At 37.7% G+C, this 14,261-nt stretch overlaps 1 protein-coding gene across 1 annotated transcript in view; it reads left to right on the forward strand.

Annotated features, from left to right (window-relative positions):
* PRKAR1B (protein kinase cAMP-dependent type I regulatory subunit beta) overlaps positions 1-13,449 on the forward strand; it is a 219,261-nt gene extending 205,812 nt beyond the window's left edge. The window contains exons 7-8 of the mRNA XM_044660121.1: positions 11,729-11,810; positions 12,149-13,449. Coding sequence (XP_044516056.1) covers positions 11,729-11,810; positions 12,149-12,321 — 255 coding nt within the window. The 3' untranslated portion in view covers positions 12,322-13,449. The remainder of the gene's footprint in view (positions 1-11,728; positions 11,811-12,148) is intronic.
* Positions 13,450-14,261: the final 812 nt, after the last annotated feature.

The raw sequence follows: 14,261 nt of genomic DNA on the forward strand, positions 1-14,261 counted from the left end.
TACATTTTTTTCTTTAAAAAAATTTTTTGGTACAGTATTTCTTCTTGTCCCATGGAGTCATCATATTACATTTGGTCATCTCTGATAAAATGAGAGAATATTTATAAAGCAATTTGCAAAGCTTAAAGCACCATATAAATACTAGTGATAATTGAGGTCTGATATTCTTTTCATTTTTGTCTTTGTGTCCCTAATACCTATCACATAGTAGGTACTTAATAAATGCTTGTTGACTGAGACAGCTAGGTGGCTTAATAGATAGAGAGCCAGGAGATTCTAGGTTCAAATCTGGCCTCAGACATGTCCTAAATGGGTGACCCTGGACAAGTCACTTAACCCCAATTGCCTCTCCTTACTACTCTTCTGCCTTAGCACCAAAACTTAGCACTGATTTTAAGAAGGTAGGGGTTTTAAAATAAATAAAAATTTTAAATGCTCATTGAATGAAGACACTTTAAAGTCTTAAGATTCTACAAAAAGGAAACTTGACATGTTGTTTTATCCTCTCCCCTCCTCCACCCACCAAAAAATAAATCCCAACCTAGAGATCATTAAAGAGTAGCCCTGGGAGCCAGGAAGCTTAGCAAAGATCCTAGTACTCTAGGTTCCATCTTCACCCTAGAATCTGAACACTTATTCCAAAGGAAATAAGAGGGCAGGGTAAGAACGATAAATAGGTGGCCAGGCCATGCAGCTTTTAGTGCCTTTGCATTTGTTGTTTTAGTAAGGTGACACCTAAATTTACTTGGAGGAGAGGTTAATGATATCAATGGCTGAGAAGATAGAGACCTTTCATTGCCTTGGTTTGAGAGAGAAAATTCCCAAGTCCACTAAAGATTAAATGTTTGACTCTTTTACTTCCTCTGGCAAGAGGACCTGCTTTTCTGCATCCAACAAGGAACTCTCTCATTGCCTTTAAATGATATCTCTCCCACAGACCTAGTTAATGATTCATCTATTAGGACCTGTTTGTCCATAGCTTGCAATGGAATCTAGATAAAGAAGACTCAATGTGTTTGAATTTGTCACATTTACTGATGACTCTCGATCTTAAATGGACTAACTTAAAATTATGGCACCATTGAGAAAAAGAGAAACTAAAATGAACTATGAGTATATGAGTGTCAGTGAAGCTAATTGGCACAAAATTGGAAAACTGGAGTCCTATTTACCAATGTCAACAGATTCCATGTTAGTCATTTAGCCTCAGTTTCCATTTCCTGATCCGAATAATGGGATCTACAACCCCTTTCTTGCCTACAAGGATTACTGGTTAACAACCTTTCCTGGTCTTAAGACACATAGGATCTTAGATTTAGAGTTGCAAAGGACCTTAGATGTCATCAAGTCCAGCCCCCTCATTTTACAGAGGGGGAAACTGAGGCCCCTAATAGGTAAGAGATTTGGCCAACTAATAATTTCTAGGAATGAGAGTTTTGTATTGTCATCTTGGGACTGTCATCTTGCCCTTGCTACTCTGATGCTGTTCTATTTTTTTTTTAACTATTTACCCATAATTTTGTTTATTTGTTTATTTCTAATAATGATTAGCACTTTGCCAGGTTAAACAAATGTCTTGATATTCTGATGTCCCCTAATAAGAACAAAAACCAACAGCTGAATTTTATGAGAAGTTTTCTTTAGGAACAGAATAGAGGCAAGTTCTCCTAATTTTGTGATTTCTTTTGAAGCATTGGTCGGTTTGCAGACATGAACTCTCGTGATCAAACAAAAGCTGAGCACTTTATCTCTTTTCCTTCCAAGGATACTTTAGCAAACTGCACTGATATACTTGAGCAACAATATCTGGAAAGAAATCAGGAGCTAAGCTAATGGGAAATGGGAGAGAAAGAGAGAATAAAAGAATTATGGCATATATAAAGTTAGACAAGACAAGAAACTTTGGCAAGAGGATTATTGGAGATGACTTATATTGGCTTGGGAGAGCTGATTGTTAAATTTTCAATGTGACCACTTATATCACCAGAATCAGCAACACTACAGTCAGGATTTGATTTATTATTTTCTTGAATGTCTAGATTTAAGAAAGTGATAGAGAAAATGTTAATAATGCAGACTGTGCTTAAAAGTGTGGTTTTGCACACTTATTTTTTGAGATCTGATTGCTAAAAGTTTACCAAATACTCCTAGATTGTATGCTTTACCCCATCTCTTATAGTTGTCCTACTATCCAAGTAACAATTTCTGTAATATTAATTATTGGTTAGTTTTTTACCAGTCTCAAATTCTTGAATTCTTTCCTTTATCTTCTTTTCTACTCCCAACTAGATTCTAACTTCTTGGCAACCTTAATCATTCCCATTCTTCAACTACCATTTCTGTACACTCATAAGTCCCAAATCTCTATCTCCAGCCCTGACCTCTCTTTCAACCTTGAGACCTGTATCCCCAACTATGTAGAAAACATACCCACCTCATGGTTCTTAACCAGCACATCATCCTCAACATGCCCTAATTCGATCTTCCTTAATATATTTGTTCTTCATTTTGACGTGACTCTTTCCACCTCTGGTTACTCTCTTCACCCAATCTCCCATTCTTGAAACCTTGATAGTATTTGACATTTAGTTAAGTGCCCACTATAGGCAAGGAACATTGAGTCTTAGATACTTTAGAGGCAAAAACAGTAGAGATAGCATATATACATGTATTTATACATAATCTCTACAAAGGAAATTTAAAATTTCCCACAAAGTGGTGGTAATCAGGAAAGACTAAATGTAGAAAGCAGTATTTGAAATGGTTCTTGAAAATCCTGCCAGGTTGTTTTCTATCTTATAAAGAGCAAATTGACAAAAATTGGAATTAAGGAGAAAGAGAAAACAACCCCCCTTTTTAAGGGAATCAGGGATTCTAAGAGATAAGGAGAAAATTAATTTCAGGCATGGCAGATAGCAGGCGTTGGGCAATGGAGTGGCCATATATAAGGGCCAGTAAGACAGCTAGTCTGATCTGTTCATGAAGGAATGTTTGTTGGACTAATAGTAATATTTTCTTATCATAAAGGTGGTCCTGGGAGATCAATTACTGATTGTCTTTGATGTCTCATGGTCTAGAAGTATTTTGTGAGATGCTGGTCTGCTAGTATCCTGTGAATTTCTCATGAAATATGTCATACTTGGGATGAGGATTAAAATTATTGCATGTGTATTTAAATGTGAGTTTGGATGTCAGGAGTAGTTGACTTAATTGTAGCTCTGGTCTTACTCAGTGGCAGAAAGAGTTTATAGCGTTTAACTAGAGAATGGAAAAAAGATGTATCTGGAATTAAATATCAATCACTTCTGCCAAAATTAGTGTTTATTGTGGAACTCAGACATCTCTGCCTTAAGAATCCTGTACTATCAGTTGCTTCAGGATTAACTGCATTAGCAGTATCAAAGAAATTGTTTGACTTTTTTCCCCCAATGAGAACCAATATTCAGATCCACTCATTCTCTGAAAACAGAATGAACATGAAGTTGGATACCACTGTGTGACTAAATTCCATGACTCCTAAATATTCTCCTTGATGCAAGAAAATAGGCACCCTGCTTGTGTGGATCTATCATCAAAGACTGATCTGTCTTGGCACTTGAAATTCATGCCAATTTGTTTTCCATCTCATATGTATGAGATGGAAAACAAATATGTGGGTGTGTATATATATATATATATATATATGAAGTTAAGTGATAGTTATAATGTCTTCAGGATGGACTTTCATTTTATTGAGATCTGGATAAAATTCAGGATAAATAATAAGAGTATTTAGTAAGCTGAGTCAGATGGAGAGTTTTAACAATAAGTAAGTAATAGGTCCTAACTGAGTTTGTGAAATTGGGTTCTTCCTACCCTGGACCAATGGACTTGATTAATGTGCCAATTAATTTTATTGAACTGTTTTCTTCTCTCTCTCTCTCTCTCTCTCTCTCTCTCTCTCTCTCTCTCTCAATTCTATGTCACAAGAAATAGTTCTCTGGTTGGGGTGAGGAATCTCTTGAGAAATGCTGGTGAAGTAAAAATTAAACAAAAGAGGAATATTTTAAAAAATGAAAATGAAAGAAACAGTATAGAACTACAGTATAAATGTAAAAAATAACAACAAAAACTAACTTGAATAGCTTGTGATTATAATAATCAAGTTTATACTTGAAAAAGGGATAAAATGCACTTCCTTTTCTTTGCAGAAGTGGGAGATTCTAGGTGTGGAACATTACATATACTTTTAATCTTGGTTGATATGTTTGTTAGTTTTTCCTGAACTTCTTTTTATCTCCTCTATCTTTCCCGTTCTTTGTTATAAGGAATGGTTACTGATATAAGAGAAGGGAGAAAAAAATAGATTCAGAAAAGATGTGAAAACAAAAGATATGAATAGAAATTAGTAAAAAGAAAGAATTCTAGGCTAGTGAATAGGTATATGCAGAATGTGCATATTCAAGTTCATTCACTTGGAGGAAAAAAACCAACTATGAGCACATAGAGTAGGTGACTTGACTTGATGGTATGATTTCAGAGGTAGGAAATTTCCTACCTTTCACTCTAAAGGTCTCAGGTAGAATAACCTCAAAGATCTGTATAATGTGCTATTCAACATATATATATATATATATTTTAAACTAACTTAATGAAGCAATAGAATTTATGCTTGTCAAATTTTCAGATAATGAAGCTAGGAAAAATAATTAACACATTGGATGAGAATCTTGATATAAGAGATTAATTGAATAGAGTGCTTAGAATAATAGAAAGCTTAGATTAGAATAAGATTAAGATCAATTTCAATAGGGATAAATGTAAAGTTCTACTCTTGGGTTCAAAAAATCAACTTCACAAGTATAGGTTATGGGAGCTATCACTAGATAATGGTTCATATCTCTGGTAAAAATGTGCTATAAGCTCATTCTGTCCTATGCTTCCCTAAGAGAGGCAGAGAGCTCAGAATGAGAGAGATAATGGTCTCACTGTAATCAGGCCAGACTGGACTAGGGCATTGTGTTCCTTTCTGGACACCACCTTTTAGGAAGGATATAATGAAACTAGAGTATATCTGAAAAATAGTGGCCAGGGTAGTGAGACAAAAAGAGATCATCTTATATAAAAATGGATTGAAGGAACTGTAGATGTTTAACTTGGAGAACAGAAAAAACTTATGGGGAGTGGAATATTTGTCTGTAAGCATTTGAAGGGTTGTCATATGGTAAAAGGATTGTAGTTGGTCCCAAAGAATTAGGAGCAATTTCAAGAGAATAAGGAAAAGCACACTTAGACTTGATTAGACATGATGTAAGGAAAAATTTTCCAAGAATTAGACATGACCAAAAGTGACATGGACTGCCTTAGGAGTCAAGGATGTTCCCCTCAGTGGAAATCTTCAGCTAGAGGTTGGATGGCCACTGATAGAGAATGACATAGGAGGAATTCTTTATTGAATATAATTTGGATGATGAAGCCTCTTCCATCTCTGAGATTCTGTGGCCTATCCAGTAAACTCTAGTACACTCCTGTTTCCTCCAGGATCAAATATGAAATCCTCTGCTGGGCTTTTTACAACCTTTTGTAACCTGACCCTTTCCTACTTTTCCAATCTTCTTTACTTCTCACTCCTCTCTATGAGCCAGTGACACTATCCCGCTTGCTGTATCTCTCACAGAATCCTCTGCTTCCCAACTGCAAATCATTTTAGTGACTGTCCCCTATGCTTGGGATTCTCTTTCTCCTTATCACATCCTCTTGGGTTTCTTCAAGAATCAGCTCAAGGGGCAGCTGGGTAGCTCAGTGGATTGAGAGCCAGGCCTAGACACAAGAGGTCCTAGGTTCAAATGTGGCCTCAGACACTTCCTAGCTGTGTGACCCTGGGCAAGTCACTTGACCCCCATTGCCCACCCTTATCATTCTTCCACCAAGGAGCCAATACACAGAAGTTAAGGGTTAAAAAAAAAAAAAAAAAAAAGAATCAGCTCAAGACCTATTTTATACAAGAAGACTTTCCTAAGCCTCCTTAATCTTGTTGCCTTTCCTCTAAGATTTTCCCCACTTTATCTGGTATATAGTTTGTTTGTGTGTGGTTGTTTGCATGTTTTCAGTCCATGAGACTATGGGACTAAATGAGAACAATTATACTTCCTAGTGCTGCTACTCAGAATTAAGAGGCATAACCAGATTCTAAAACCATCTTTTCTGCTGTGTAACCTTGAACAAGCCCCTTTTCCTTCCTGACCTTCATCTGCAAAAGGAGAATGTTAAATCAAATAATCACAAAATCATGAATTTAAGGATGGAAAGAACCTCTGAAGCTATTTAGTATAATCTCCTCGTTTTTATAGAAACTATGGGCCCTAGAGAAATTAAGTAACTTGTCCAACGTCACTGAAATAGTAAAAAGCAGAGCCAGGACTTAAACCCAGATCTTCTGACTCCAAATACACACCCCTTCAACTTTGTCTTCTATCTCCAAGGAATAGTTTATTGTAGTAGTTTACATCTTTGGCTGCCCACTTAGACAGCCCTCCCAGGGCCTTAGGCAAGCACAGTATTCCCTGAAGATAAAATAGATTCCACATGAAGTTACCAGGAGAAGCTGTGCCCAACCATCAGTCAAGCTACCTTTATAAACATGACCAAGAACAGATAAACAGTGGGGACACAGGGATTGAGAAAATGCCACCGTTTACCCGTAACTTGCAGATTCCTCAGCTGGTTGGCAACAGATGGGTCTTCTGACTTATGTATGCTTTGGACTGTTTAGAGGTTAGGATTATAAATTAACTTCAGGAATAGCCTAGCATTTCACAAGTCTGATTCTTGGGTGAGCTAGGGTGAGCCAAATATACCTTGAGAGTAAAGTGCTCAGCAAATAGCTCTTAAAGGGCACCTGGGTGTTGTTTAGAAGCACTTTTTAAGGACAGTTTAACAAGTGGTAATCCAATTCCCTGAAAGGGTTACAGTGGTCTGCTAGAGTCTAGACACTGTACTAACATGATTGGGGTTGATCACTGAGGCATGGGATTTGAGAACTGAAAGGGATTTTATCAACCATCTAATCCAACCCCATATGAATCTCCATGATAGTGTCCTGGAAAAGTGATCAGACCCTGTCTGATGACCTCCAAGCAAGGGAAGCCTTTTCCCACCTCTTGAGGCAGCCCATTCTACTTTTGTACAATTATAATTGTTAGGAAGCTTTTCCTGACATGGATCCCAAGTTGGCTTCCTTACAACTTCCAAACATTTGTCCTTGTTCTGCCCTCTGGGGCCAAATGGAATGAGTCTCATCCTTCCTTCCCCTAAAAGTGCTTCACATGCTTGAAGACAGACATCGTGCTTCTCCTGAATCTCCTCTTCTACAAGCTAAGAATAACATGTTCCTTCAATGCATCCTCATGAAAGATGGATTCACATCTTGTCCCTGTCCTAGGAGTCCTCCAAGATATTCTCTACCTCCTCTATTCTTCTTAAACCACATTTCTCAGAGCCAAAAATAACACTCCAGATGAGACCTGACAAGTGTACCTCTGCCACACTGATGTTGAACCATTAAAAACTACTGAGTTTGGCCATCCCCCTAAATCCATCTAATTGCATTCTCATTCCATAATCTCTCCATTTTCTCCAGAAAAATAGTATCAGATACTTTAGGCATAGTTAAATATAGATTGCATTATCCACAGCACTCCTTCATCAGTTCAGTGATCCTGTCAAAACAGACAGGACATTCATTTGGTATGACCTTTGGTGTTTTTTTTTTAATTTATCTGTATTTCTGTCTTTTGCTTTTAATGTCATAGTTTTCTGCAGTATCTCCCTGTCTCTTTCTCCTCAAAAGTCATCTCATGTAACAAATTAAAAGAAAAAGAAAAAAGAAGAGGAAAAATGAGTAGAAGCAACCAGGATACTGGAAAAGTCCAATAACATGTACAGCGTATGACACTCATGCACCTCCCACTTCCACAAAGGGGTGGTTGCTAGTACTTTCTGAGATTTCTTTCAGATTAACTAGATTATTTTCCTTTAAAAAACCCTTAGCTTCCAACTTAGAATTAATATTGTGTATTTATTCCAATCCAGAAAAGCAGTAATGGGGGTTAAGTGACTTGTCCAGGATCAGGCAGCTAGAAAGTGTCTGAAGTCAGATTTGAACCCAAAACCTCCTGGCTCAATCCACAGATTGAGCTGCCCCTAGACTTGTTCTTTATAATTTTCTAACATTCACTTTTGAGAGACTTTTTGCATGTATATGTCTCTATGTGATTCTTCTTTCCATTTACACTGTTGGCATGACCTTTTCTGGTTCTTTATAACCATTGCTTCCATTTCTAGATGCTTGCCAGCCATCATTTGACTTTAGTCATCTGTTTCAGAATTTTCCCAGATATCAAAGTCACACTCATTGGCTGATTGTTTGAAGACCATTCTCTTCCCTTTTTAAAAAAATTAGGATGTTTGCTTTTCTCTAATTTCACAATACTGCTCCTTTTTTCTATTATCCTTCACATTTTACTCACAGTAATTCAGAAATCATCTATCTGTCAGTTCTTTCATTACTTGAAGATGTAGTCATTCATCTGAGCCAGGTATCGTGAATTCTTCAAGGAAAACTCGGTACTCTTTATCTCTTTGTTGTCATGATCATATTATTAAACACATTCTTTGTGCCAGGCACTGTGCTAAACTCCTTATTTATCTCGAATATCAACTCCCTATTAGTAATTTCTGTTGTATATTCTCTAGTACAAGCGTTGTTCTCCTTGGCAGAGAAAACAAGAGAAAATAAAATTGAGCACCTTCTTTCTGTTGTCCATGATCAAAATCCCATACACTTCAAGCAAAAGTCATTTCCCTTCTTTGATCCTCCCTTTTATACAATATAACTTAAAAAAAATCCTTTTGTTGGTCTCACCTCCTCTTGCCACCTTCGGCTGTCTGAGTTTTAGCATTCTTGAATGGTTAATTCCTTCTGGGTGAATCCCTCTATTTGTGGAGGAGCCTAGAGTCTTTGCCCTGGAAAATCCAACTCTCGCTGTATTCTTCTCAACTAGAAATATCCCTCTCTAAGAACTGCCCTCTTTTTCCTTTTAGTGAGTTCCATTTTGTGGAGGACCCCAAATTTGCTTTTATTCCTCTCCTGGCCCTATTCCTGGTTTCTGAACTTCAAACATACCTCAAACTCAATATTTTCATTCCCCACTCTCCTAAAATTTCAGCTTCCTTTGTCTTACCTCAATGTATCTTTCCTTGAAGAAAGGAACTGTCTTTTTCTTTACTTTTGTATATGTATCTTGAGTGCTTAGCACACAGTAAGCTCTTAATAAACATTTCTTTCCTTTCTATAGGACCATGTTATGCTCTAATGTTCATTCCTGGCATAGAATGGACCCTTAATAAATGTTTATTTGGGGGCAGCTGGGTGACTCAGTGGATTGAGAGCCAGGCCTAGAGATGGGAGATCCTGGGTTCAAATATGACCTCAGACACTTCCCAGCTGTGTGATCCTGGGCAAGTCACTTGACCCCCATTGCCTACCCTTACCACTCTTCTGCCTTGGAGCCAATACACAGTATTGACCCCAAGACAGAAGGTAAGGGTTTATATTTTAAAAACAAAAAACAAACAAACAAAGAAATGAATGAATGAATGAATAAATGAATGACTAAATAAATGAATGAATGTTTGTTTGATTTGCTTGGTTTCCACCACTATTCTCCCCTTCTAGTGAGAATTAGATCCAGAATATAATTTTCTCTTTTAAGTTCTTCCATCTTTTAAAGGATGAAATTCATTGCTAAGATGGAGCAAAAAGTTACTAGCTGCTGCTCTGTTTTTGGCAGAGATTTCCAGCAAACATCTGGATATTTGATAATTGAAATCTTCTTTCACTGCTTATAGACTATAAGCTCCTTTAAAACAAGGTCTGAGTCTTCTCCCCTTGCCTCCCCAGATCTCTAGCACTTACTATAGAGACTGAAAAATAGTAGGCACTTAATGGATGTCAGTTGACTACCCAACAGTATAATTCTAGTTTTGTGTGTTTGCCTGGTTTGTGACCTGTTTCTTAAAGTCCTCATCTATTTTCACTTTCCGTCCAGGTGGCATATAATATACTCTAATGACAAAGTAATTTCTATTTATCTCTCTATTGACCTTTACCCAATTTATCCTCATCATGTTTACTCCTCCCTCCATACTTTCATTTCCTCCCCTAGGAGTAGACCTTCTTAATAAACAGTATTGCCCTCCCTGCCCCTTCTTTAACCAGTTTCCTTTGAATAAGGTATTCCCATCTAGAACTGTGATCTAGTCCAGGATTTCATCCCAAGTCACAGTGATATAAAGGAAGTCAAATTTCCCTCTGTACCCTTAGAACCCCCAGTTCCTCTTGTTTATTACCTAAATATTAGGCATTTGTGTATAGACATTTGAGCCCATGGGTTTTACTACCAACTCCTTTCTTAGATTTTGTCTTCCATGAATTTCTGAGTATTTCAGCTGTTCTTCTTTCTAGCATATGCTCCTTCCTTCTTTGATAGCTGTGAAGAGTTGGAGTACCCTACTTATTATTTTTTTTTTACTTGGAATGATCCAATTTTAACTCTTTGGGCAATCCTAATATCCCAGTCTCTTGCCCCCTCTTTGCTTCCTTGGGTACATGCAAAACTGAGCAAAGAAGGAGATTTATCCTGCCACCATCAAGTGGCCATTTTTTTGACCTGGCTCCTGGGTGGGGAATGTGGTATGGTCTTTAGATTTACAAGACAGTGTATTGCTATCATATTATGCTAGGTTCTCATCCCGACCCTACCAGCACTAGTTGGATGACTTCTCTGGGCTTCAGCCTCCTCCTCTGTAAAAGAAATGGTTGCACTAGATGATCTCTAAGGGCCCTTCCAGCTTATGAGTGTAGAAATCTGTACCAGAAATTTTGGATGGTGAGCCTAGAAGAGTTGCATCTGACCACACATATTATTTTAGGACTAGTGTTAAGGTTGGCGCCATTTTAGAGACGGGCCAGAGAGCAATAAAAATATCTTGATCAGCTCTATTTTCTAGGTTGCCTGGGTCTAAAGGTTGTCCTTTTAATGTGTAATGTATTTTGTGGTGACTTTATAAGGCATTTCTTAATTGTTATTCTGCCATGTCAATTCAGCCCACGGTCTTAGTGTTAATAATTTAACAGTAAAAATATCTCCCCTACCTCCCCCCTTTTCAGGGGATCATGGTGGGGGGAAGTCAGATCAGTGAGTTGATGATATGTCCCTGAAAACATGCTACTACTACTGTATACTGGGAGGACTTAGAGGGTACTGGAAGGTTTCCCAGTCCTTGGGAGTTAGTACAAGGTCAACTGAAAGAAAGGGCTGTTTTAATGACGAGAGATATATACTCCCCTTCAGAAGGAAAGAAATAATTTTTTTCTGAAAATTTTCCAACTTGCTGCACAAGTCTGGGGGCCCTGGCAAATATGTTACTTTGTAAGTTTCCAGTTGCAATACACCATCCATGTGTTCCCAGAAACAAAAATGGAAGCTTGGTTCTTAGAGAGACAATAGCATATGGAAAACTACATCCAACCAGTTAGATTATGCCACTGAACCTTAAATGTCTCTGAAGAGAAAGAAAAATCTAGCATTAATTGATTCTCTGGAGCTCCATGATTAAATAGTTTTCCAAAAAAAAAGGAAAATTTAACTTCCTTTTTTTCCCCCCTTTTGCCTTTTATCTTTCCTAGGGCACTGCTTCTGTTCTTCAGCGCCGGTCTGATAATGAGGAGTATGTGGAGGTTGGAAGGCTTGGGCCATCGGATTACTTTGGTAAGATTTCCAAATTCTGTTTTTGTAACACAAATGCTTGGCACTTTGTGTTTTCCTTCTTGATTTAAAGGCATTTTTTCCTTCCCACCTTTTAAATATACTTGATTCGGTTTTAATAATGGGATTCTTAAAATGTGATGAGTATCACCAGAGTCCTTTTAAATGATTTTATCATGCACAGCCCTTAACAAGAATATATGCATGCTTAGTGTGCCCGGCAGACACCTATCCTTCAAATCTTCTTTGAACCCATAAAAAATATAAATGACCTTTTGTGGCTTGCATTTAAAAGGAGAGAAATTCAAATACCATGACTATCTTTTTCTTCCTCCTTGCAGGAGAGATAGCTCTGTTGCTCAACAGGCCTCGGGCTGCCACTGTGGTGGCCCGGGGACCACTGAAGTGTGTGAAACTTGACCGTCCTCGTTTCGAGCGAGTCCTCGGTCCCTGCTCTGAAATCCTGAAGAGGAACATTCAGAGATACAACAGCTTCATCTCCCTTACTGTTTAAGGGAGCCCTTCCTCCTTCCTAACCCTCTCCAATATCTGCCTGCCTTTAAATGTTAACCTTGTGACTAACAGGTTTGACCTGGACCATTTCATAGCTTTATCAAGTCATGTGGTTTTTGGTAACTTTTCATGTTTCTGTCTGATGCACTTGAGAGAACTGACCATTTTTTATGTCAGAGAAGACAAACAGATTTGGATGAGGTTTGCGTTTTGACACCTTGGATGAATTCTAAGAGTTGGGACTCAAATAAGTGGAAATAAAATACTCATCTTATGCATTTTGTTTGTTTGTTTTAAGTAGAAGCCCCAAATAATCGTTTACTCTTTTATAGATATACTTTATCCCATTCAGTCTTTACAACAGTCCCATGAAGTAGGGAATGTATAGATCATTGTCCCATTTTAAAGATGAGAAAACTGGGGATCAATGAGAATAAATACTTGTCCAAGGTAGCACACCTAGGAAATGAGAGTATGAATTTAAAGCCAGGTCTTTCACTGATAATTCATTGCTTTTTCCAGTCTACCAGACTGCCAAAAAAAAAAAAAGAACTGTCCTATCTTTTAGCTGATTTGATCAAGAGCTGATATTTCTCTAATCAGAAAAGGAGAGAGCAATAGCATTCTAGAACTATCCAGTGTCAAATCCTAGATCATTCTGCTTGTTATTTGAATTGGAAGTCTGCTTTCTAACTGGTTTGTGAGTGAGGACTTTAAAGGATGAGTTTGTTGTTTTAGGGACAGAATTGTAGAGGCAATAGTGCCTGAGTTGGATGGGCCTCCTTAACATTAAAAGGAGAAAAAAGAATACTAATAATAACAGATGTTTTAGCTTTTCTATTTTTAACTCTACCAAGATGTATTCTTCCACCACCTCAATTGTTAGAATCCTTGAATTAAGTTATCATGCTATTCTTGAGATGGCATTATAATCCACAGAGGGGATGGCTTTGTCCCTCTTTCCAGGAATTTACCTTCTAGTTGGGAAGACCCGACAAACTATTACAAATGAAAAAAATAATACACAAATTTTTCCTCTTTCCTTGCTCTCTCCCCTTAGTTCTACTAGACTTAGGTGCCAGGGACTCAGCTCCTTATTAAAAGGTTGGGGAATCATCAGGAAGCTGCATCCCCCTACTATCTAAACCCAAACTCCATGTTGACTTGTAGTCAAATGAAATTGATAAACATTTTTAAATGCTTTATTTGCATCAGGCACTGTGCTAAGCAGTGGGGATTCAAAGAAAGGCAAAAACGTAGTCAAAAAACTTATATCCTAATGAGGGAGGCTTTATACTTAACTTTAATGTTGATTTAAACCCTCTTTGATTCCTCTTCAGCACAGAGATGACCTTAGGCTTGCAAAACTCATATAAGCAAAGGGCAAAACTCTGGTAAGTCCTACCAAACTGCAAAGTACAGATCCCAGACAGAAATCTCTGTCATCTAAGGATCAGTCTGGCTAATTAGCTTCATGGAAGCTTATCACCAGAGGGCTGGGAACCAAGAGATGGAATTTGTGTGTGTGTGTGTGTGTGTGTGTGTGTGTGTGTGTGTGTGTGTGTGTGATCTATAGTCAAGGGTGTGCACATCTGTGTTGGTTAAGAGGAATACCCATATTAACGGAATCATTGATAAATGTTGAGGTATTAAAAGTTATAGTAATGGAGACCTCTATAGAATCAGTAATGGCTGGGATGAGATCGGGAGCAGAAAATAGAAATGGGGAGATTTATGTGTGTGTCCAGAGCCAAAAGGGTGGTCCAGGTGTTGCTCAGCCCTGAAGAAATAGAGAAAGAGAATAAACAGCTCAAAACTCTCTTTCAGTAATGGAACCTGCTTCCCCACCTTTCATGGGTGACAAGATAATTTTAGATAACTGCCCTGAGTTAAATATTTGAATATTTAATTAAATAATTGAATTTTCCTAGGGAATCAGAG

This window comes from Gracilinanus agilis, chromosome 1 (assembly GCF_016433145.1).
Source record: "Gracilinanus agilis isolate LMUSP501 chromosome 1, AgileGrace, whole genome shotgun sequence".
Taxonomy (NCBI): domain Eukaryota; kingdom Metazoa; phylum Chordata; class Mammalia; order Didelphimorphia; family Didelphidae; genus Gracilinanus; species Gracilinanus agilis.